This window comes from Colletotrichum karsti (assembly GCF_011947395.1).
Source record: "Colletotrichum karsti strain CkLH20 chromosome Unknown Scaffold1, whole genome shotgun sequence".
Lineage (NCBI taxonomy): Eukaryota > Fungi > Ascomycota > Sordariomycetes > Glomerellales > Glomerellaceae > Colletotrichum > Colletotrichum karsti.
The window spans coordinates 991567-1015182 of NW_024065901.1; the positions used below are offsets into that span (position 1 = coordinate 991567).

Here is a 23616-nt window from a genome sequence, read left to right on the forward strand (position 1 = left end):
CTCGCCAGCGAATCGAAAGGGTCCCCACTTCGCAGTCACCGCCAGACCAACAAACATAGGGGCGTTTGCGCGAAATCGGGACGAGGACCACGCCGAGTGACGACAGCGGGCACAATCACCTTGGAAGGGAGAACATAGCTTTTAAAATCGGATGCATTTCGCAAGATGACGGACTCGCTGCATAACGCGCCCATTGTCTTGGACAATGGCTCCGGCACCATTCGCGCCGGTTTTGCGGGCGATGACCTGCCCAAGTGCTACTTCCCTTCATTCGTCGGCCGCCCCAAGCACCTGAGAGTCCTGGCTGGCGCGCTTGAGGGCGAGGTTTTCATCGGTCAGAAGGCGGCGACGGAGCTCCGGGGTCTGCTGAAGATCAGGTACCCGCTGGAGCACGGCATCGTCACGGACTGGGACGACATGGAGAAGATTTGGGAGTACGTCTACGGAGAAGGGCTCAAGACCCTCAGTGAAGAGGTTCGTTGACGGCAGAGCGCCGAGAAAACCGTATCTCATGCGTTCGAATGCTAACGAGCGGCCCAAAGCACCCCGTCCTCCTGACCGAACCGCCCCTCAACCCCCGCAGCAACCGCGACACAGCGGCCCAGATTCTCTTCGAGACCTTCAACGTGCCTGCGTTGTACACATCGATCCAGGCGGTGCTGTCATTATACGCCAGCGGCCGGACGACGGGTATCGTGCTGGACTCGGGCGATGGCGTGTCGCACGCCGTGCCGGTGTACGAGGGATTCGCCATGCCGAGCAGCATTAGGCGGATAGACGTCGCGGGTCGCGACGTGACCGAGTACATGCAGACGCTGCTTCGCAAGAGCGGCTACGTCTTCCACACGAGCGCCGAGAAGGAGGTCGTCCGGCTCATCAAGGAGTCGGTGACGTACGTGGCCCACGACCCCAGGAAAGAGGAGAAGGAGTGGGCCAACAGGACGGACCCGGCCAAGGGCATGGAGTACGTGCTCCCGGACGGACACAAGCTCAAGGTAAGTCTGCGCTGCGAGCTAAGAAGGCGAGTCTCAGTCCTCAGTCACAGCTTGCTGACACTGTCCCCAGATCGGCGCGGAACGCTTCAGAGCCCCGGAAATCCTCTTCGACCCGGAGATCATTGGCCTCGAGTACCCCGGCGTGCACCAGATCGTCGTCGACGCCATCAACCGGACGGATCTCGACCTCCGCAAGTCGCTGTACAGCAACATCGTTCTCTCCGGAGGCAGCACGCTGACCAAGGGCTTCGGCGACCGGTTGCTCACGGAGCTGCAGCGGCTGGCGGTTAAGGACATGAGGATAAAGATCTTTGCGCCGCCCGAGCGCAAGTACTCTACGTGGATCGGAGGAAGTATTTTGGCTGGTCTCAGCACGTTCAGAAAGGTGAGTCTTATACTTGTTATCCTCCACGTTGGCCTGCTGGAAGCTGACAACATTACAGATGTGGGTGAGCATCGACGACTGGCACGAGAACCCCGACATCATCCACACCAAATTTACGTGAGACGGCTCTTCTTGTTTTTTGAAATTTTATACGGATGAGAAAAGAGAGAGCGGCTTTTTCCCTAGACACATCTTTTTCGGGGAGCCTACGCTTCATAGATCTTTGGGTGTGTTTCCTTGTCGTGATAGCCCTGCATCATTCAAGCACATACACCATTAGACGCGGCGAAAACAAGAGATGGTGCCCTTTTTTTCTTCTCCGAGGAATGTATGTCACGAGAAGAGGGACGACGATAGGAAAGGGAATGAAGGACTGGCTGGCTAGATTTCGAAGATCAAAAACCCCCCTTTTTAAAGAGATAGCCCTGGCGGGGACCCCCGGTGTGTGTCGCGAGGCAAGAGCAGGGCGAAAGGCAGGCAGGCAGCATGTTGAGGTAATGGTCAGCTAGAAAGTTGAGAATGATACCCGAGTCTTGTTGTCTCAGTTACGTGCGTGACGGCATTTCATCGTATGCTATCATCCCGTCACGAAGCTATTGTTAGCTAGGGGCTGCAGAGGCAGGATGCGTCTTTCTGTATCCTTAGTCGAGGCGAATGGTGCCCCGACTTGATGCGTGTCTTGCCCGCACGCGAGCTCTTCCAGCAAGCGCGCGCGCACACACACGTTTGTATTTGCTTATTCGTGTCTCGTAAGTAAGCTTCTGGACGCGGCTTCATGGCTATCGGAGGGGTCATAGCTCTGGCGAGGCTCTTTTCTTCTGTCTTATCAAGTTCTCGTTGCTTTTCTTGGGTGTGTGTCTTTCTTATTGGGTTTCTGTATCTCTGTCGCAGGTCAATGCGGTTATGGGCAGATGATGATGGTCCCGTGAATTGTGAGGCGGCTTGCAGGCGCTGGGAATCAGACAGCCGAATACTCCCGTAATTTTCGAGAAGTTTGACTCGCAGACTTGCGCTAGCCTGGAGGACAAATTGATCGTTTTGCATAATGCTCTAAACGTCTGGGTTCAGCTTGGACACAATTCATCTACACAATCACATCAATCAATTGTCGATAGATGTGAGCCGTAAAAGTGAAGTGGAGTCATGGCAGCACATAGAACCGACGTTTGATGAAGTTTGAAAAACTTTCAATTCAAGGACACCATCCACGGATGGGTCACGCTATGCAAAGAACACCTAATGCTTCTTTTTGGGTGGGGGTATTGTGTGGTCCGCTCGACCTCGCTGTCATATCGTATTCACCAGAAACAAAAACGCCGTTTTCTTCTCCCGCTATGCCTCCTCTGGAATCTACCAGCCAGAGGACGGGTTCGTCTTTCTTCGTCATGTTCTGAGGCACCCTCGCTCTCATGAAAAATACCAGTCCCGCTCATATGTTTTTTTTCCGCCATTACCACATGAGATCAAATATCCGACAAATAACTTTTTTGGTTTCCTTCGTAACGCCTTGCTGATTCTTTTTTGGGGTGATGTAGTGTGGAAACAAAACATCCATATACAGTTGTTGTAAAAGAGGTAATAAGAAGAGAGAAGACTGAAGACTCTTCTCAGTTCTTCTTGGAGCCGAGGCGGCGGAGGAAGTTGCCGCCGCGCTCCTTGATGGACTTGAGGGAGGAGCCCGAGGAGGCGGAGGACTCGTCGCTCAGGACGGAGGAGGCGTCGGAGCCCTTGCGGCGGGAGACGTTGCCGGCGCCGCCGATGCCGACGTGGCCGACGGTGGCGCGGTCGCGGACCTGCTGGCGGTCAAAGTCCTCGTCGAAGCTGACGGGGGGCCTGGCGGTGCCGACGTGGGCGTTGCCGGCGCCGCCGATGCCCGAGTAGAAGCGGCGGACGCTGTTGTTGTTGGTGGTGACGGGGGCGGGCTTGAGGGGGGTGGTGATGCCGGCGGCCGGGGTGGTGACGGCCGGGGCGCGGAAGATGTTGCCGGCGCCGCCGCGGCCGGAGTAGATGTAGGTGTTTGGTGCCACGGTGGGGTGGGGCTCTGTGACGAAGATTTGGGAAGGCATTTTGAATGCTTGTGTGTGTGTGTGTGAAGTTTGAGGGTGGTGGTGGTGATGTTGATGTGGTGGTTCGTGGTGTAAGTGGGTTGGTGCCACGGATGTCGTCTGAAGTCTCGGATGAGGTGATGAGATTAGATGAACTGGTCTGAACAGACGGGTTGAATGTCTTGGGATGAGTCAATGAGATGAGGTGAGGTCAGTAGCGAGAGAAACGAAGGAGGGTCCATGGTCTATATAGGTTTGTTCTCTTTGAGGGTGGTGGATGCCAAGTACGAAGTACACAGAGAGAAGAAACGGCCGGACTCTCTGGCGCTGGTGTCCTCCTGACATGCAAAAAGTTTCCCAATGGGCTGAGTGACGGCGTTGCACTGGCAAAGAGTCACCTGGGGGCGTGAAGTAGCGGTACGTAGCTACCTTGGGCTGGGTGAGGTACGTACAGGGCTCCAGACTCGGCCAAATAACACTAAAAATTCTCACCAATGGAGTCCGGGACCCAGAAGGAGGGAAAAGTTTTGGCGGCTCTAACGCCGTAGGGGAAGACGAGGTGGGAGCGGAAGAGGGACGGCCTGGGAGATGGGAGATCTTGGTTGCAAAATTAGGGCGGTCCCGAGGCCCCGAAACGTCGTCGGCGGGCCCTTGAAGCTAGGTACCTCAGGCCGGTGAAGCTGGTTTGGACAGCTCATGGGTAGCTTGGTTCGCTGTCGTTGGTTGCTCTGTTTTGTTTCTCACCCTCTTGCAAGTGGGGGCGTGAAGAAGCAAGGAGGAGAAGACCTTGAAATGTCGTGATGCAGCTTGGTGGATGATAACTCCTCATTCCTACGTACCGAGACGAGACGTCCAGGCTTGACTTGCGTGTTCTTGGGGTCTATGAGACGATGAAGACATATTGGACCTTGGGGGTGGTGTGTGTGTGTGTGAGACAGGGTCTCTGATCGGAGGCATGCTGCATACTGCGTATGCCGTTTGCCTTACCTCACTGACACCCTCCCTGCCAAAGGAGCTTTCGCTGTAAGGAGCTTCCAACGACGTGTAAGCTGCCCAACCGCATATTGGCAACCTGTTATCTGCCAATAAGCAAGCCCGAAATAGGATCTCTTCCTCAACTTGATTAATCTAGATAAGAAGCTCAAAGAAGCAAACACACCAACTCGCCGTCAGCCAAGCAAAAATGCCAGCGCAATCGCACGCCGGTAAAAAGGTGAAGTCCGATGAGGCAATGAGGTGAGTCCGTACCCTTCTGTCACCATCTACGTGAGATCTCTGCTATTTCCCCCCCACTTCCCTTGGGGTTCGCGTGATGCAAACCTGCTACGGGATGGCGTCCCTGGGGGCTCTTGGGGCCAGACTTGTCACGCGGAGGGGCAGGAAAAAAAAACCACCACTTTGCTGGAATGAAAATTGAAAACACCTCGAAGACGCCATTGCGCTCTGGAGCAATCTGTTAGCAAAGCGTTACCCCATCGATTGCCGCTTTCGTCCGTAGCGTGCCATCTTGGGGACCACCCGAGGCTTGCCCGGGGGGCCACAACTGGGGAAGATGGGGCTAATGCAAGGAACTGGAAGTCAGTCTCTGGCTGGAAGTTTTTTTTTGGTGCAATTTTCTTCACACTTTTTCCACTCTCGTCCGCTTGAGTTGATCGCCGCTGGCATGTTCTGCTTTGTCATTCGAGGACCAACAAGTAAGTACCGCTACCTTCACCCAACTCACCCACGCCCCCCTGCTTGGGGCCACGGCATGGGACGACGACGTCAAAGGTCCAGTGTGGTCCCCTTGGCGCGACCAGTCAGCGGTTTCCTGGGGGTAATGGAAATTCTGTTTGCCGCGTCGACGATGGTCACCGGACCTCTCAACCCATGCTCGCAATGCCACGATGCTTGTTGCAGGTTGAGATTCCGGGGAAGGCCTCTTGTCCCCGACTTTTCTCTCCTGACGGAAAACGTGCTGGTTCCTGGGCATGTCGTTTGTTCGTTCCGAGTCGAAGCGCTGGTGCACCATCGTGGACCTTGTGGCGCGAGCTCGCTGTTTCATTTCGCCATACCAGAGGGTCTGCTAATGAGTTATGTTGCCAGTGTTTGAGCCCTTTTCTGGTAGAAGATACGTCAAAGAGAACAGGTTTAGACGTTCGGGGTCTTGTAAAGACTGAGACAATGCCCCGGCCTCGGCGTCAGAACCAGGACTGACTGAATCCGAACAAAGGCGGGAGGTTCATCGTGTTCGACGTTGAGCGAGACATCTTGTGTGTATCTTCAACATCGCGTAAAGTTGGAAGTGAGACAGCCACCGATATGTCGCTCTTCACACCTTCAAGACGGACACCGCTTCAACGCAGCTTGCTTCGCCGTCTTCAACGCCCGCAACATCTCACGATCGTGACGGTCCGGCCCGCAAGCTTGGAGGACAACTGCGCCTCCAAACAACTCGGCTCTTCACCATCAATCACCAGTCCCAACTCGCCGGCGCGAAGCACAGATATCCTAAGGGGCCACACTTCTGCAGCTTAGCCGGGAGTAAAGTCGTCTCCGTCTCGACATCCTCCTGGGTCCTCAACATGCTCGCACGTCTCTTCTCGATCACCATTACGTACAAATCTGCTCTCTCCCCCGGATCTTCATCTCCCTCTCCCTCTTTCTACCCCGCATTCCAGTCGAGAGGCAAAACCTTAAAAGTTGATGGTGCCATCAGATCACTGGCGGTCGCTCGCGGGGGGGAAGCGAGCCAGGAAGTGAGGCTCCATTCATTAGGTAATGGCGTTCTGCCCCAGGGCTGAGCGCCCGCAGCAACGTGGTCGGAAGCAGCGGTCGGCGAACGTCTGTCTTGGTGGTTGGGTGGCTGGGATGCTCGTTAGCCGAGAGCAAAGTTTGTCTGTCACATTCTGACCAGAAGGGCGGTGATGGGTGAGTATCTGCGGTGTGTTGATTTCGACTTTTGCCCGTTGTTTGACCCATTATCGAAACAGACGGCCGTGACTTAAAGGCTTCAGCGCACCTTCTCCATCATTATTCCTGAGAAAAAGCATTATTCCTGATAGATTGTTACATTCTACCGCTGGGGCCGTTACAGTGGGTGCCGTCATTATCAACACGGCTACTACTATGTGTACTGCTGTCTTCCCCTCGAAGCACTTCCCACAAGAATGATAGCACCGGGTAGGTAGGAGCTGTGAGTAATTTGGTTCAACTAGACTGGTGCCGTCTGCCACCCATTGATGTCTCAATCAAGTTTATCCATTGCTATAGACTGACCACTCACAGTACTCCGGGGGTCTCGAGTTATTGCTATTGTTATTGCTATTGTTATTGTTATTGTTATTATTATTGCTATTGTTATTGCTATTGTTATTGCTATTGTTATTGCTATTGTTATTGTTATTATTATTGCTATTATTATTGCTGTCGTTGTTGCTGTCGTTATTGTTACTTCTCACTGTTGTTTGGAGAGTATTCGCTTCAGAATAAGTCCATATTGTGATGCCAAATAAAGAAGAGCCGGCATACTTTCAGTTGACCAAACTGGTATCATAGTTGAGGGCTCCTTCCACGAAGCCATCTCAGCTTATCCAACCATCATCATGTTGAATCGGCGAGAGCACCAAGCCATTTGCTCGATTTGCCGTAAGAAGCATGGGAACCAATCCACGTCAAGTTGCAGAGAAAAGCAGGTGATAACGATCATGAGGTGTCAAGTCCGAAGCGTCTGCTGTGCTTGGGTCTCTCTCAACATAGCCTTTTACTACATCATCGCAGTCGGTGACCCATTGAGAACCATTGTCTCTCTCCAACGCCTGTTCCACAGTATGGAGAATTGGTCTCGCAAGCTAGGGTTTCTCAGGCCGAGGAAAAGTAGAGCATCGTACCGGCTGGATATGAATACTCTCAGGCGATGTTACCTGCTCTCCTGGTTTGGAGACCCACCCAAACAGAGCATGAGCTAGATGCGGTATATGCATGGACGAGAAATTGTGTATCTGGAAGACAAAACCTCGCAAGACCAGAAGCGAGGAGCACCGAGATGATAGTGTTGTTGCCAGGTTCGAGAGGCTCGTGGCTGCGCGGGTTTTGATGTGGCGAAAGGTGAATATGCTGAGGGAATGACTCAGTTGGAAAGACGTGACCGCTTGCTGCAGTACAGTAGGTAACAAGCGCCAATCATTACATCTAATACTCAAAAGACCTTCTATCTTGAATGCTCGCGGGTGATTTATTCTTGATCAAATGCATAAGTAGCACGACTTCGATCGTTTCCATCTTCGGGACTCGAGGAACCTGTCCGTCCCCGGTTCGCGTGCCTACAGCTCCATCTACAGCTCCATCTACAGATCCAATGGCTGTGAAAAAATGCTTCAAAACATTCATGCCAATCTACCGTTCAGAGACGAAGATCTGTTTATTACAGTGAGAACTTTATCCGAAGCTGAAGACGTAGCAGCAACAACGTGAACAGTAGGAATTACTCGAAGTTTAGCAGGACGTCCCCTGGGGGTGGGATGAAATCGCAGTGAAAGCTGCGAGGACTGCAGGGGTCGGGCATGATGCAGGGGACCTGTAAGAACTACACTGCAATCATCGATGCGATGGCGCTCTTGGCTCGTGAAACACTAGACCATCTTTGCAGTGAATAGTCTCACACGTTGTAGGAGGCTTCAAGGAAATCACTGACCAATATGCTTACCGAAAATGGCTCTACAATCAGGTATCTTCAAACGAGGAAGCGTATCACCGCAGGCCCGGTGGTATAACAGCTTTAGATGGGACTTGATAACGGTGACCGCCAGAGTTTTGCAGGATACCTGTTACGAACATTGATCAAGACATTGATGCTGGTGATGGCCCTGTGAGAGTGTGTATCCATCTCCAGTCTAGCTACTGTAGACCAATGACAATTCCAACTCAAGCTGAAGACATTACAACCAGACAGCGTAGCATGCCGAGCACTTCCTCCAATCTGTCCATCCCAGTAGATCCCATCTATACGAATACAGTTGCAAAGCTGCATCTCTATGATACACTTCCCCTATCTATCTTCCACCCAGTCTTCCGTACGCCGAGGAAGCCTTCGCAGAATATCACAACCGCAAAGCCTTCGCCGCCTTCGGGCCCGGTCCCACAACCCCGAACCGCGCAACAATCATAAGCAGCGGCGTAAACACCGCCACGAGTACCTGAATGAAGACGACCTCGAGGTACAGCTTGAACGTCCTCTTCCACCCGCGATCTTTCGACCGACGGAGCTGCTCAAGCCTCTTCTCGCCCCCGGTCATGTCCTCGGAGGCAGCAGAAGTCCCGGGAAGCGCTTTCGCGCCCTCCCACCGTCTGCAGACCTCCAGGAACGCCTCCGGCTCGTCGGTGATGACCCCGTCCACGCCCGCACGGATGCTCCACTCCATCCACTCCTCGTCGTTCACGGTCCAGACGAACAGCCTGCGGCCCTCTGATCTGACCTTCTTGATGAAGGCCCTGCCGAGGGGCCCGACGAGAGACTTTTGGAACATGTTGAAGGAGATGGACGGCTGGGCGAGGAATTTGCGGGCGTAGAGGGGTGACCAGGAGATTAGAGCGACGGGGTAGGAGGGGACGTAGGTTGCGCAGTGGTTGATGTATGGTTGCTGCGTATGACAGGTCAGTCGGAACAGCGAACTCGAAGAAGGGAAAGTACTCACGTTCCAACATCCAAATACGACCCTCTTATCCCACAGCACAGGACCCGGCGTCGACGCCAGAGCCTGCGCCACGCGACTCAACAGCTCCGGGGCAGGGTCATCCGCCTATCCCAACTTATCAGCCATCGCTCTCCAACCGCGTCCACAGAAAACAAACCTTGATATCGAGCAAGACCCAAGCCTTCTCCCTCCCCTCCTCCGCCAAAAACTCCAACAAGTCAATCAACCGCGGCATCCTCTGCCTCGGCTCCCTCATCGTCTCCAGCGTGCTCAAGTACTCCCAATCACACTCGTTGATCTTGGCATCGACCCCGAAACAGCGCTTCAGCGTGCCATCGTGCGAGAGGACGACGACGCCGTCCTTTGACAGGTGCAGGTCCGTCTCGAGGGCGTGCGCGCCGACATCGAGTGCCGCGCGGAAGGCGAGGAGGGTGTTTTCGGGGTAGAGCGCTTTGTAGCCGCGGTGCGCTATCGCTTGCGGGAGGGTCGATGTGGAAGAGGAGCTCGAGGGGAGGGCGCGAGTGAAGAGTGCTGTTTGAGCACGGCAATTAGCTACTAGATCTTGCTACGAGGTGTCGAGGATGACGTACCGCCAGGAGTGTCCTCCGAGAGGAGCGGCTTCGTTTCGGACACCATTGTTGCTTTATTTCTCTCTCGTCGGAGTCTAGTCTTCGTTTATATCGGAAAGGGATGTATATCGGCGATCAATTGAGTGTAGATATCTTCTATCGTCGGGATCGAGTTGAGCCAGCCGTCAGTGTATTCGCAACGGCCAGCGCGCGCTGGGGCAGGAGAGTAGTGTATTAAATCTATAATAAGATACTAAAACATGATCGGAGTAGTCATCATCAACAAAAAGGGACTTAAGATAAAGCCGGGCTCGATCGGTGGAATACAAAAGCCCGTACCGCACGCGGTCGTGGAATGATTTGCACCTCGGGGAGCTGGCGACCGCAGTGGGGGTGGTTATGGATGGTGGTGGGTGGTTGACGGAATCAGGCCTCGGGATGTTGAATGCGGTCCGGGCCCAGAGCTGCGAGGCATGTCGGGAGCCACGTGCTGATGCGTGCCTGCTGGAGTGGAGCGGAACGGACTTTGGCTCTGCTATCAACTCACCCCGCCGGGCAAATCCAATCGGTCAAGACGGCGTCTGGCTGCTTAAATCCGCCCCTGCTGCAGTAGCGTCTTCATTGGCGATGTCACTTGCGTATGTCACAATTATGGCTGAAGGCCTGCTGAGGCATCTAGGTCATTGATTCCGCTTTTATAACCATGTGGTGTCTAATCTACAATTCATTGCGCTGGAGGAAGCCTGGTGTAGGGTGCCTTTGATATGCATACTCAAGAATGTCCCGTTATATAGCCAGTTGCCTTTCTTTGCCCGTTGTGGGAAAACCCCAGTGAAATGTTATATTCCGGTTGCCATCTGCAACCAGATCCGCTTTAGTCAATTTCGACGTCGATGTCGAGGTCCAAAGCTCCAATGATGTCGTCGTCCATGAGTGGTTTGTGGATGGTAGGGATGCCCTTCTTCTGGTTCGCCGCGTGCAGCTTGGCGAGATGGGGCAACATGGATCCCGAGCTCTGGGCCCCAAGCTGGGGTGTGCCGTTTGCTGGGGTGCTCGCATTGCTGCCATTTGTGCTGGAGGGCTTCTTGATGCCATCATTGACGTCGTGGATGAACTTGGCCTTTGTGCGCAGTCGCCGTGACAGATCGTTCTTGATGTCTTCTCCTCTCTCCATCGCGGCTTCGAGCTTGCGAGCCTCGGCTTTTTCCTTGAGCTGCGCCTTCCTAACATTCTCAGCGTTTTGGAGTCTGCGCTGGCGGTTGATGTCGGCCAGACGATCCTGTTGAGAAGTGGCGTTGGGCTTCGATGAGCTGTCACTGAGGCTGGTTTTGAACGCAAGGACATTCGTCTTGAGATCATCGAGCTGTTCTTGGAGCTCCTCTGCCTTTCGGGTGTTGCCCTGTATCCGGGCACTCTCGATGTCCTGCGCGAGTCGCTCGCGGATTTTGGGGTCGAACTTCTTGCGGAGGGCAGCCTTGCGCTGAATGCGCTCATCGATTTCCGTTGTTGTGGGGTGGTAGTTGACGAGTGCATTGATCTCATCGATCTTGTCAAGCAGTATCTGCTTCTTCGGCATGGTCAGGCCATCCGACTGCACGACTTTCTCATATCTAATGTATTCGCGCTGCGTATGTCAGTATGCGTAAAGCTCAGCATACACGACGGGGCATACCTCGGTGAATGGCCTGTCCGACAGGAAGATGAAGGGAAACGGCCTTTCGGCTTTGCCGTGAGCAGCCAGAACATACTGGTCAGTGACGAAAGAGCCGCCGGGGCCGGTCATGGCATAAGGCTTGCCGACAGTGATAGCTATACAAGTCAGCGAGGACCATGTGAATCAATCTTAGATGATCTACCTTGAATCCGCGCCATGCGATACTCGTCCGCGCCTGTCTTGGGATCAGGTCCAAGACTGATGCGAACGTAGCAGCCGATCATAGTCGACTCAAAGGACGGGTGGAAGCAGTACTCAGCAAAGCGACTCTTGCCCACGCGGACGCGCTCAAAGTCGCGCATGTCTGGCGGCGGCAGCTCGCGCGCGACAATCTCCTCCTCAGGCGATCTCGTCTTGCGGCGTCGTCGATTGCGCTCGTCGTAATCGTCGTCAGCGTCGCTATCGCCAGCAGCACCGTAGTCGTCATCGCGCGGTGAACGGTTGCCCTTTTGTCGGTCCTCCTCTCTGCGGCGTTGGCGATCGCTCTTCTCCGCGCGGGCGTGACGCAGCTTATCTATAGCAGACGCCTTTCCATCCGCGCGAGGACGCGACGTCTTGCGCGAGGCGTCTTCGAGGTCTGCGGCGTCGGCACTGCGCTTTTTGAGGTTCTGTTTCTTCTCCTTGTTCTCTTGCTGACTGACGAGCTGGCGCAGCATGCGGTTCTGTCTGTGGCGCTCGATCTCGGCCTGACGTTCTGCGAGCAGTGACTCTCTCTCGACCTCACGCATCGCCATAACTTGCTCCTTCTCCGCGAGACTCCTGAACATGCCGTCGACAGGGTACTTGTCCTCTTCATCGTCATCGTGCGCGGCGCGGCCGCTCGGTTGTTCGGCCTCGGAGTCGGACTCGTCCATCGCGGCCGATCCTATCGAATTCGGGCTACCGATTGCTGATGATCTGAGGCGCATTTTAGCCATTTTAGGAAATAACGATAATGATTAGGTATTGCGACGGCGAATGGTGTAAAGAGAAGATGCGCGTAATGGCTAGAAGGTTGGTTGAGAGAAAGTGAAGTTTGTTGACAGCGAGGGTGCAAGAGTTTGTCGGGACGCAGTTGTGCGGATTTCTGAAGATGGAAGGAACTTACGCTTCACCTTCCTCCTCAGAGTCGTCCCCTCCTGTGCGCTTCTTCACTTTCTTTGCCACAGGCTTCTTTGCAGCTGCCTTAGGCGGAGGCGAAACGGATTGCGCCCTGCTCTCTGCCTCTGACATCACCTCCTCCTCATCTGAGGACTCTCCACCTCCCGCAAGAGCCAAAAGCTCATCGTCTATGTCGGCCATTGTCTATTATGGTGGAAAACTCGAAAAGGGGGGAACAAAGGTGCCTTCGGTGGCCTTCTCGAGGGATCGCGACGGAAATTGGTCGTCTACGCGCTGATTTATCGATACTACGGTTTTTTCGGGTGATTCGGACGGTCAGGAATGAGGTCGTGGGTTGAAAGGAGGAAAGATCGAACAGCGGTCGAGGGGAGGGGAATGAAAATGATGTTGAAGTCGGGAAAAGAACTGCGAAAGTCTGGTAGCTGCTCAGAGCCCTTGGGACGGCTGCGGTCGGAAGCGCGTACGTGATTGGCCAATATTATGTCATTCAGCTGCGTAAAATAATGGGTCGTCGGAGGGTCGGCCACGTTCCATCCGATCTGGAGTGACGTCAACCAATCATCGCGCGCTGCGAAGCTCGGCATCTGGTGGACTAAATCGTTCGATATCATTGACACCTTCGTTTGCTAGAGTCCTTCGGCCGAGTTGAATCCGAGTAGGGGTAGACTTTCCAGCTACAAAAATCACACAATGGCGTCGGTACGATCAGCTTTGAGACCCTGCAGCAGTATCGCAAGGCGGTCAACATGCAGTGCGCATGCGACGGCCCTGTGCATCTCTCAGCGACAACTTTCGACGACCCCTAGGTCGCAGGCCGAGGCCGCCAGCAAAGCGCCACCTCGGCGCAAGCCCTTGACCCAGGAGCAGCGTGACTTCTTGTCCTCAGCCGTTCGTCCAACATATTGAAAATGTGTGTAGTAGTACATGCTGACTTTCAGTAGCTTCGAGTGAACCAAGCCGGAGAGCTTGCCGCGACGCTCATTTACACTGCTCAAACCCCACCGATCGTCAACCGACACCCGCACCTCCGACCCCTCATGGCGCATATGTACGACCAGGAGGAAGGACATCTCAAAACCTTCAACTCCCTGATTCACAAACACCGAGTGCGCCCAACAGCGATGTACCCTCTCTGGCAGGTTATGGCAACAGGCCTGGGCTGGAGCACAGCAGTCATGGGTCGCGAGGCGGCCATGGCATGTACGGAAGCCGTGGAGACGGAAATCGGAGACCATTACAACAATCAGATCCGCACGCTGCTGGAGATGGTAACGGAGTGGGAGGCAGAAGGTTACGAGGTCGGACCTGAGTTCTCGGATCTCATCAAGACGTTGCGGAGAATCAGAGATGAAGAGTTGGAGCACCTGGACCATGCTGTCGAGCACGATGCTAAGAAAGCAGAGCCGCATTGGCTGCTTACAGGCGTTATTCGGGCAGGCTGCAAGGGTGCCATCTGGGTCAGCGAAAAAATATAATAAAGGCTGTAGTGTAAGAATGTGTATAGTACAAGTAATAACAAGACCGAAGCTGGAAAGCTAAACAGAAAGGCGATGAATCCCTCTTCGCCAATGTCCGCCCGCGACTCCGCCCATTGCAGAAAAAGTCCAGTTGTCACCGCTCGTAGCGTTTTCGATACCTTCAGCGTCTGTGTCTCTTAACCTTCTCTTCGTCATCTCTCTTCAAGGTTGCACGCCGCGCTCTCTCTTGTGAGCAAAGTTTATCTGTGACTTCATCCCTCTCCAATGACCATGACGTCTACCCATACAATGGGAGCACCTAGTTGCTGCACAGACTGTTAGTAATTGCAACTTGAATGTTGTCAACGGGCTAGGACTTACTAAATTTGCAGGGGTGCAACGCCATCAACTTGGAAGCCCCAGTTTCCATTCTGCTCTTCTGTGAGCAGCCAATCGTACGGGAATTGTACGACATGTCCCTGGATCAAGTTGAGAAGCTCCTCTGCCTCTGCCCTGGGAAGCAATTCTTCGGGCGGTTGACCGCGTCGACTGCCCTTAGTAGTGGCTCGCCGGCGGCGTTTCACCGACCCCTGAGCTTGCTGCGCTGGCGTGCTCACATCGCGAGATGGCGGCTTTTCGAGAGGCGAAAATGTGGTCTTTCGTTCCCTGCTCTTTTCACGGGCAGGGTCCAACAAGGTCATGTCAGGAGAGGGACCGGTCTCGAAAGCCGGAAACGGGACGTCGCCGGCAGGGAGGACTGGCGACGGAGCCTCTGGTGACCGGAGGGCAGCCTTTTCGTCTGTCTTTTCTCTGTCTTCCGCATCCGCGTTGCGGCCTGCGTGGCCGTTGGCATGCTGGCCATCATTGCCCGGTATGATAATAATGGGGTGGGGCAGCTTCTCTTCCGTCTTCTCTGCTGCCGCCTTGAGAACAGCGGCTGGGCCAGGTGCACCTACACCGGCACCACCACCAGTAACCGGGGATTGGTGACGAGCCAAATTAGGGTCTTCATCGGTTTGCGTCTTTCCTTCTAGACTCTCTCTGAATCGTTCCGCGTATGACATTGCCTGTTGATAGTCAGGCCAAGTCAGTACTTCGGAATCAGGCATGCACCGGAAGACGCGGCGGTACAGCTTGGTGTTGTTCTCCGCAACACGGTTCCAGACATCATCGAAGAAGGTGGAATTGACAGGATCGCGCATGCAGTCCTTGTCGATATGCGCTTGTCTGATGTCCGCAGCCAGAGGATGCATTGGCCCATTGGTTGGTTGTCCGCTTTGGTCCAGGTGAACAGGCGGACCACCAATGTCAGTGTCATCCATAGCAGGAAGCGTGGGAAGTCCAGCGATGCGGGGAAGACCGAGCTGGTCAGTCGTTCGTCTGTTAAGAGCTGGCATAGGCGGCAGAGCATCGTTGCTGACGCAGTTGTCATCTTCGATGTGGTGATCGGCGGTCGAAGTTCTACGCTCGTGAGGCTTGACGGGTGATTCGAGGGTGCCCTTGCCTTCGGCTAAGACATCGTGGACGAGAACCTCACGACCGTTGATGATAACCGAGTCACGCCCTTGGTCAAGCCCGAGCTTCTCTGCTGTCTTCCAGTTGTCCTTTCCGTAGCCGGCAATATCGAGAGCGTGTTCCTTGTTGTCCGTGACTCGAGGGTCGACCTCCTTACCCTTGGATGAAGAAGCCGAAGAAGCCTCGTCTGCAGCTTCATCTGGCACAGCGGAAGCATCGTGGTTGAAGCTTGGGGTTTGACCTGGCAGTGCTGGTTTGAGAGGCCGCTCGTCTGGTTGCTGTCCACTTGATCCGGCAACGGGCGGCGACTCATCATCGTCTGCGTAGATCTGGTCCATCTCTGCCTCATACTCGGCTTGGCGGTCAAGCTCGGCCTGTCTTTCCTCTTCTAGGATCTCATCCACGTCCAAGCCAAGATGCTCGCGCATGAGCCGGAGACGAAGAGTGTGCGCGAAGCGACCAACGCGGTAAGGCTTGCCAGCCATTGTCGACCAGATCATATCTGTGTCACGAACAACGGCAGCCAGTTCAGAATCGCGACTGCCAAGCATAGAACGCTCGTTGATGTTGGCAGAGCCAATGAGAGCCACACGGTCATCCACGATGATACACTTTGCGTGGATGTAAAGCTGCTCAGTTACCAAAGCATTCCTGGCGCCGATTTTGCCCCACTGCCGCAAACTGTAGAATTGGATGTAGTCCTCGGGTTCGATGCCAGCAGCCCGGAGACGTGAAAAGATGGAACCATCTCCACGGCAAATACTGCGGTACTGACACTGCAGAATCAATCGCACACTGGTACCTTCCTGCTCATCGACGGTGTTCTGGAAACCGGGCATAAGAGGGATAACGATGCATGCCTTCCACTCCTCACCACCCTCGTGAGCTCTGATGATACGTTCAACCAGAGCATCGCCAATGCGGTTGACAATCTTGGTGTTGAAAGCTTCCGTGCTGGTGATGAAAAACTGGTTCTCAATGTAGACAAAGTGATCCGAGTCTTCGATCATCTTGATGTAAGCGTTTTGAATGCTGCACTCCGTGTGTTCAATTCCGAGAGACCAGTTGCTTGAGGATCTCAAGATTTGGACCTCGCAAGTGCCATTCAACCCGAGAGCCTCCAGCTCGGCCATCTTAACGTCCGGAGGCGGGAGCAAAAAGGGAAGAGGCCGAGTCGTCTTTCTTCCTCTCTTGATGTAGTTCCATCGCTGAACGAAGTGTCTTGTCAGGTCTCTGGCAGGCTGCCCGACGACTTGCATGGCAATATCATGCCAGGGCATTCTGGGCACCTTGCTTCTGTCATACATTTCTTCGTACGGCTCATCCAGCTTGAAAAAGTCCTGAACTCGAGGGTTGGAGTAGTCCTTGCCAGGGAAGAGCTGAACGTGCTCGGCATCCTTGGGTTGCTCGCTCTGCTCGAATCCTGTCGGCTTGTCGTCAGTGATTGGGTGCTGCGGACAGTCCCAACGGCCGAAACAGAGGTCGATGCCACCAACGAAAGCGACGTCATGATCGACGATGCACAACTTCTCGTGATGGGCGAAGAAGAATTGGTTCTTCTTGAATTGGTTGGGCGACCTCTGAACGAAGATGTTTGGGTGCAGGTTCAGAAGCGAGTATTTGGTGTACTCTGAATCGATAGGGATGGCAGCTTCTACGTTGCGGTAGACGATGACGAACACCTTCACACCCTCTCGAGCCTTCCGCTGCAAAAGACGATCCAAACGCCATTTTTGGCTGATCGCAGCAGGTCGACGCATGTACAGCTCGGGACTCAGCCACCAGTCGTGGATGTAGATGACGTCGCGAGCCATGCTGATGGCGCGGGATACGTTCCACATGTAGTCTCTTCCGTCGACAAGCCACTGTGCAAAGACGCCGTTTCTGATAGGAGCGAAACTGTCGAAGCGGTTGATGTCGTGCCACTTGGTCTGCTTGAGCATCTCTGCTATTGAGTCTTCAAACTGCTTCATGACATGCTGATTCCTCGAAAACAGCTTGACTTTCCGCTCGGCCGTATGCAATGTCAGGGTGTGGTGCTTCTCGGTATCTGGCTCTGCGATCAAGTCGATTTCCTTCTCCTCAGACTTAGTCTTTCCTTTGCCTAGTTGTTTCAACGTGCTCTTCTTGGAAACAATGCGAAACTTGGAATCCACAAGATAGACATCGTAGACGTTCATCTTCTCTGGTGATTCCACGCAGACAATGTAACTGGACCGCACAAGGAACCATTTTCGACTGTGACGGGCAATAACCTTCTTTGGCGTCAGGACTCGGCGGAAGTCCATTCCTTTGGAGGATTGAATGTGGAGGTAGCACTCTTTGCCGTGGTAGCTGCCTTCAGCAGCCAAGCGCACACCCAAGGCAGAAAGTTCCAAGAACTTGCAAAGCCGGTTGCTGTCAGCACGGAACATGAGCCAACGGATCATGTCCTGCAAATACTTTTCAAGGACCCGTCTTTGTCTCTCAAAATATCTCTTTCTCGCCTGAGCCAGTTCGAGTTGATTATTTTCCGCGCCTGACTCTCCGGGGTCCGTAAAACCGGTCGATTTTCGGCGCATGCCCAGCATACCAAGACGGGACTTTTTCCTATTGCCAGGCCCAGCTCGGCCTCCCTCCCACTCACTGGCAGTCCCATCTCCGGCGGTTGCTTCGGCAGCAGTACCCTCGGCCCCGGTCTCGTCGCCTCTAATGCTTGCCGCCCTGATGCTGGCTCCGTCGTCGTCCCCGTCGCTGTCGTCCTTGTTGCGAGCGGCGCGCAAATAGGGGAAGGCGCCCCAGGGAAATTTGGGCATTTTGGGTCGAGCACCCACATCGGCGCGCCCATGCAAGTACTTGTCGTTGCTCATCGCAAGCTTGTAACGGACATGAAGGTTGTAAACATCCTTGAGGGTCCTGATGATGGTCCATTTCATGCGCGACGGCCCGCTGCCGTATTCCAGATCCATGGTGAAAACCCAGTGGCGTTCGCTGTCGTCGTCATCTGACTCTGGCTGGCTGTCGGTAATACGTAAACGAACTTGTTCTAGGAGGACGGGGATTCGCTTGTTGCCATGTTCGTCTCTCTGAATCATGCTGGCCAGCATGAGTGCGGCGGGCGCGCCGGCTCGTAGCTCAGCCATGAGTTCCGCCGACTTGGCAAAGTCGAAACGATCCTCCTTCTTCTGCCTAAGAAGCTTCAACGTGTTCTTGACGTACTTCCATGTGGACGCTCTCTCATTGCCAAAGAAGGGTCTCTTAGGTGTCGTCATCGCGTCTCCATCTGATACTCCACCGCCGCCGAGGACCGTGATGCGGCGCATGTGTCCACGTCTGGCGGTTCCGCCGGGGCTTTCGGCGCCGTCTACCCTGTGAGGCCGCATCCAGGATGGACCGGCCAGCTGATCGCGACCTTCGCCCTCAGACATGCCGTGGGGTTGTTCGGACTGGTCAGGCATCGATAAGCGGCGTCGCAAGGCACCCATACGTCCATAGCCAACGGGCGAGTCGGGACCGGGCAAGTGCGACGGTAGATGCGACTGCCTCAAGTTTGGGGTGCCGGGAGCAGACGACTGCGGCTTCTTCGACCTGCGCATCCTTCTCTTCTTCTTTGGCTTGGCGACATTGTCGGTCGCGTTGCCTTCATCCGCAGTCTCGACATCGGCGTCGGCATCGCTACCACCCTGACCGCCATCGTCCTCGTCCAGTGTCCCGGGTATTCTTGGCCGGCCACTCGTTGGGGAGTTGCTTCGGGAGGGTGTGCCCGACTCGTTCAAATTTCCTGAACTGCTTGTTTTGAGAGTCTGAAGAGAACCAGAGCCTGTCAACTGCTTCAGTTTGGTCATGAAAGAAGACCCAATCGACTTGCCGCCGTCCTCCCATGACGGGTTCCGCGAGTGGCTGGCTGGCGGCTCTAGCACTTGGTCTGTTCGTGCAAACTGTACACTTCGACGGTCTGTGGGAGATGCCGGCTCAGGGCTATATGTACTATCTTCCGGCATCATCGGCAATCCTCCTGGAGTTTGTCTCGCACCAAAGCTGTCGCTGCTGTTCAGGGTCGGCAAGTTCGGGCGAATTCGCGGCTGTTGAACCGGCGATTGGCTATCGTGAGGCACGCCCCCATTGATGTAGTCTCTTGCCTCTGTCGTCGAATCAATCGCTGGTGTCGATCTAGGAGAAGGAAGGTCTTTCGGTGGAGGAGCGGGAGGTCCGTCTTTCGGTGGTGGAGGAGGAGCGAGGGAGTCTGGTGCGCCCGCGGTTCCCGACACGGCAGGAGAGGCCGCGCGAGGGCTTCGTGTCATTGGTGAGATGGACTCATCTCTTTTCGGTTCTGTCATCGTGTCTCAGGTCGTGCTGGAATTCCACAAGGTCGTCGAGGAAGGGAGGAAGCTGCGAATACACAATGGGAAGGACAGGAGCTAAGGCCAAGACACCATTGGTAACGGTAACGGTAACGGCAACGGCGCTCTCGTCGATCACCAAGTCGCTTGCTGGAAAAGTGACGGTTATCTTTTTTTGGTTTGGAGTTTTTTTTTTTCTTTGGTTGGGAAGGAACGACTGCCAAAATTCGGCAAGTGTCGAGATGAGGTGAGGTTGCTTGTTCCTCCTCCTGCAGGTCGAGGTGCAGGGTTGACGGACGGTCGGTATTGCAGTCGCGGTTTCTCGAGCCAGGCAAGGACCTTGGGGGACGTTGGGGGAGCCAAAGACATGGACAGGGAGAATAACGGGGTGCAGAGTGGGCGACGGGAGTTCAAGGGAGGGCGCCAGGTCCAGCAATCCCTGTGACGGCGTGCAAATCCCCAGCCGAGTAGCACCGTTGGTGGAGGGAGAGGCTTAATTGCTTTTTGGCTCCGGGCCAATGGGCGTTGACAGGGACCGAATAGGGGCGCATGGGGATGGACCCAGCGGCTCCCTCCGAAGCTCGCCAGTCCGATGTCACACACCCAATCTTCATTGGCACCCGCGCTATTTGGGCCCGGTTGGGACACTTGCAGGTGATCGAACCCAAGTCAGTGGACGTAGGCACATTATTTAGACACCACTTCGTAGTCTAAAGGAAGCAGATGACCTCTTCAAGAAGACCAAACCATTCCAATGTGCATGTGAACTAGCGGCATTGCAAATCGTACAAGGGTTGTTTTCTGCCCATGTGCAGCCGAGAAAATGCCTGGGAGCTGGAAATGATGGCGCGAACAGACGATGGGAATCTCGCAAACTATGGATCGTGGGCTTGAGTTCTACGGATATCATCTCATTCTACCAGGTATAGAACCGGGGTTTATGAGCAGCCTTGATAGGGGTTCGGATAGATCTGAGACGCGGGACCCTACCGAATAACGGGATAACTCAAGTCACTATTTCTAGTGTAGCAATTGCGGATTGCTTCAGCAACAGTGGCATCTCAAATTTGGACTCATCAGTCGTTGTTTTGTCGGCGTCTGGTGCTTGCAACAGATTAAGAGAGGCCTCAGAGGGATATCGCAGTTGTCGTGCCAATTTCGACAAGGCGCAGGCAATTAACAAAGACCCAAGACCGTCCCTGACTAGTCTGCGTGGGCTGTTTCACCGTGAATGAAAGAAATGGAGATTCAAATTATTCGACTCGGAGAGTCGGTGGCTTGGCTTGGAGCCCGAAGCGTCTTGGGAATTTGGCAAGTTAGAAGGGGGGTCCCCTGACATGTCACTTACGGACGGCGCCCAATGAGAACGCGCATCGCGTCGCTTATCGATAAGCACCTTGTCGCGTCGACCATCATGAGTTCCTCAACATCGATTGTTTTTGAAGCCCAACGCCGCCAACGCCCCGCCGCCAAATCGCAAGATGCCGAGGTTCGTCGCATGCCGTCCCAAAATCGTCACCATCTAACCTTATCCTCTCAGGGAAATAATTACAGTCCAGGCCGGACAATGCGGCAACAGCAGTCAGTTACCCCGCTATGCCTTCCACGATCCGAGACGAACGGGGTAGCCCGACGACGACATCGAGACTGACATCGCGCAGTTGGAAGCCAGTTTTGGCAGCAACTATGCCAGGAGCACGGAATCAACCAAGATGGAAATCTTGAGGACTTTGCGACCGAGGGCGGCGACCGAAAAGACGTGTTCTATTATCAGAGTGACGATACGAGATACATTCCACGAGCTATCTTGGTCGACTTGGAACCCAGAGTATGTGCCCCCTGATGATGACAGGAGAATGCTTGCTAAGTCGCTACAGGTCATCAATGGCATTCAAACAGGACCATACAAGAATATTTACAACCCGGAGAACTTCTTTATTGGAAAGAGTGGTGTCGGCGCGGCAAACAACTGGGGTGATGGTTACCAGACAGGCGAAGTCGTCTACGAAGACATTATGGAGATGATCGACCGTGAAGCGGACGGCAGTGATTCTTTAGAGGTACGCATGTCCTTCATACACTGTGATTTGGCTAACTTGTGGTAGGGCTTCATGCTGCTGCACTCAATAGCAGGCGGCACTGGATCTGGTTTGGGATCATTCCTTCTCGAGCGCCTGAACGATCGGTTTCCCAAGAAGATCATTCAAACATACTCTGTGTTTCCCGACACAACAAATGCAGGAGATGTCGTCGTTCACCCTTACAACAGCGTACTCGCCATGAGGAGGTTGGTGCAGAATGCTGATTCGGTCGTTGTGTTGGACAACGGAGCGCTATCACGCATTGCTGCCGACCGGCTGCATGTTCAAGAGCCATCCTTTGCACAGACCAACCAGCTTGTAGGTTTACAAACAATTTGGCTAATGGTAACGCATGCTGATATGCCGCAATAGGTTTCGACGGTCATGTCCGCGAGCACAACAACCCTGAGATACCCTGGATACATGCACAACGATCTTGTCAGCATCTTGGCTTCGTTAATCCCGACCCCGCGATGCCACTTCCTGATGACCTCGTACACTCCATTCACAGGCGACCAGGTCGAGCAAGCAAAGACGGTACGCAAGACAACGGTGCTGGACGTCATGCGGCGGTTGCTGCAGCCCAAAAATCGCATGGTCTCAACTCAACCTGGAAAGAAGAGCTGCTACATTTCCATCCTGAATGTCATCCAGGGCGAGGTGGACCCGACAGATGTCCACAAGAGTTTGCTGAGAATCCGGGAACGACGCTTGGCAACCTTCATCCCCTGGGGTCCAGCCAGCATTCAGGTGGCCCTGACGAAGAGGAGCCCCTACATCCCCATGGCCCACCGCGTCAGCGGGTTGATGCTGGCCAACCACACAAGCATTGCGACTGTGAGTATCATGCAGATTGTCAACTGGATACCGCTTGCTAATAAACATCTTGCAGCTCTTCAAGAGAATCGTCAGGCAATACGACGGTATGCGGAAGCGCAACGCCTTCATGGAAGGATACAAGAAAACAGCGCCATTTGCCGAGAACCTGGATGAGTTTGACGAGTCTCGTGAAGTCGTACAGGACCTTATCCAAGAGTACGAGGCTGCAGAGGACGCCGACTACCTGAACCCGGACATGGGAGACAAGGCGACATCAGCTGAAACGGACAAGAGGATGGCCTAAGTCAGGCATGACGACGGCAGGCCGGCGGAGGAAGCAGATGAGGGGTAAAGCTGGAGGATGTGAGAGGGGCAAGGCTGAAAAATAGCATCATGGTGGGTGCGTCGAAACGTCGATTTGTTGGTCAAGGCGGCCATCTGGCATTATGGAGAAGGACATCGGACAAAAACCTGGCTGGCATTTGCGGGAGAATGAGGCGTTCAGGGCTGATCAAGATTACGAACCAAACCCCCCAATAAACCTGCATCTGAATGAGGCAACGACCGCCAGGGACCTAATGCGTGGATGCTGTTGGAAGCCCAAGGAGCTTTTCCTCCTGGAGCAATTCTGTCATTGATCGCCATTCTGTCGTTTGATGTCTCCACCTACCGCTCAATCGTCGATGACACTGGAGCGTGCGGTATCCAGCTCCACTGATTGTGTGCGAGAGCCGCAATTGCCTCTGCTTGACGTCATTGACGTCAGCGCATTTGGACCTGGGTTTTGTGGACAAGAAGGTTGACGACTTCACATATAAGATGTCTGCAAAATCTCAATTGTAAGCTGTTTTCTTTTCCTCATCACATCACACGAAACACAGAGACCAAACCAATAAACCAAGCTACGGAATATTTCCAAAACTTTAAATTCTTCAACCACGCAG

At 54.2% G+C, this 23616-nt stretch overlaps 7 protein-coding genes across 7 annotated transcripts; 3 read left to right on the forward strand and 4 right to left on the reverse strand.

Annotated features, from left to right (window-relative positions):
* Positions 1–165: 165 nt before the first annotated feature.
* Positions 166–1501, forward strand: CkaCkLH20_00227 (actin; the record flags this gene model as incomplete). The annotated part of the gene is made up of 4 exons (XM_038882947.1): positions 166–474; positions 543–995; positions 1066–1380; positions 1439–1501. 4 exons carry the CDS (start codon positions 166–168, stop codon positions 1499–1501), a joined length of 1140 nt encoding a protein of 379 aa, XP_038751652.1.
* A 1486-nt stretch (positions 1502–2987) lies between these two features.
* Positions 2988–3446, reverse strand: CkaCkLH20_00228 (uncharacterized protein; the record flags this gene model as incomplete). The annotated part of the gene is made up of 1 exon (XM_038882948.1): positions 2988–3446. One exon carries the CDS (start codon positions 3444–3446, stop codon positions 2988–2990), a length of 459 nt encoding a protein of 152 aa, XP_038751653.1.
* A 5057-nt stretch (positions 3447–8503) lies between these two features.
* CkaCkLH20_00229 (glycerophosphoryl diester phosphodiesterase) lies at positions 8504–9733 on the reverse strand (the record flags this gene model as incomplete). Its single annotated transcript, XM_038882949.1, has 4 exons — positions 8504–9043; positions 9098–9202; positions 9255–9628; positions 9688–9733. The coding sequence occupies 4 exons, from the start codon at positions 9731–9733 to the stop codon at positions 8504–8506; spliced, it is 1065 nt and encodes a 354-aa protein (XP_038751654.1).
* Positions 9734–10540: 807 nt separating this feature from the next.
* Positions 10541–12661, reverse strand: CkaCkLH20_00230 (plus-3 domain-containing protein; the record flags this gene model as incomplete). Its single annotated transcript, XM_038882950.1, has 4 exons — positions 10541–11290; positions 11339–11475; positions 11523–12277; positions 12468–12661. 4 exons carry the CDS (start codon positions 12659–12661, stop codon positions 10541–10543), a joined length of 1836 nt encoding a protein of 611 aa, XP_038751655.1.
* Positions 12662–13171: 510 nt separating this feature from the next.
* Positions 13172–13956, forward strand: CkaCkLH20_00231 (ubiquinone biosynthesis protein COQ7; the record flags this gene model as incomplete). Its single annotated transcript, XM_038882951.1, has 2 exons — positions 13172–13369; positions 13423–13956. 2 exons carry the CDS (start codon positions 13172–13174, stop codon positions 13954–13956), a joined length of 732 nt encoding a protein of 243 aa, XP_038751656.1.
* A 362-nt stretch (positions 13957–14318) lies between these two features.
* Positions 14319–19733, reverse strand: CkaCkLH20_00232 (phospholipase d1; the record flags this gene model as incomplete). Its single annotated transcript, XM_038882952.1, has 1 exon — positions 14319–19733. The coding sequence occupies one exon, from the start codon at positions 19731–19733 to the stop codon at positions 14319–14321; it is 5415 nt and encodes a 1804-aa protein (XP_038751657.1).
* Positions 19734–21211: 1478 nt separating this feature from the next.
* On the forward strand, positions 21212–22976 carry CkaCkLH20_00233 (uncharacterized protein; the record flags this gene model as incomplete). The annotated part of the gene is made up of 7 exons (XM_038882953.1): positions 21212–21261; positions 21313–21353; positions 21434–21600; positions 21650–21832; positions 21878–22171; positions 22226–22690; positions 22746–22976. The coding sequence occupies 7 exons, from the start codon at positions 21212–21214 to the stop codon at positions 22974–22976; spliced, it is 1431 nt and encodes a 476-aa protein (XP_038751658.1).
* Positions 22977–23616: the final 640 nt, after the last annotated feature.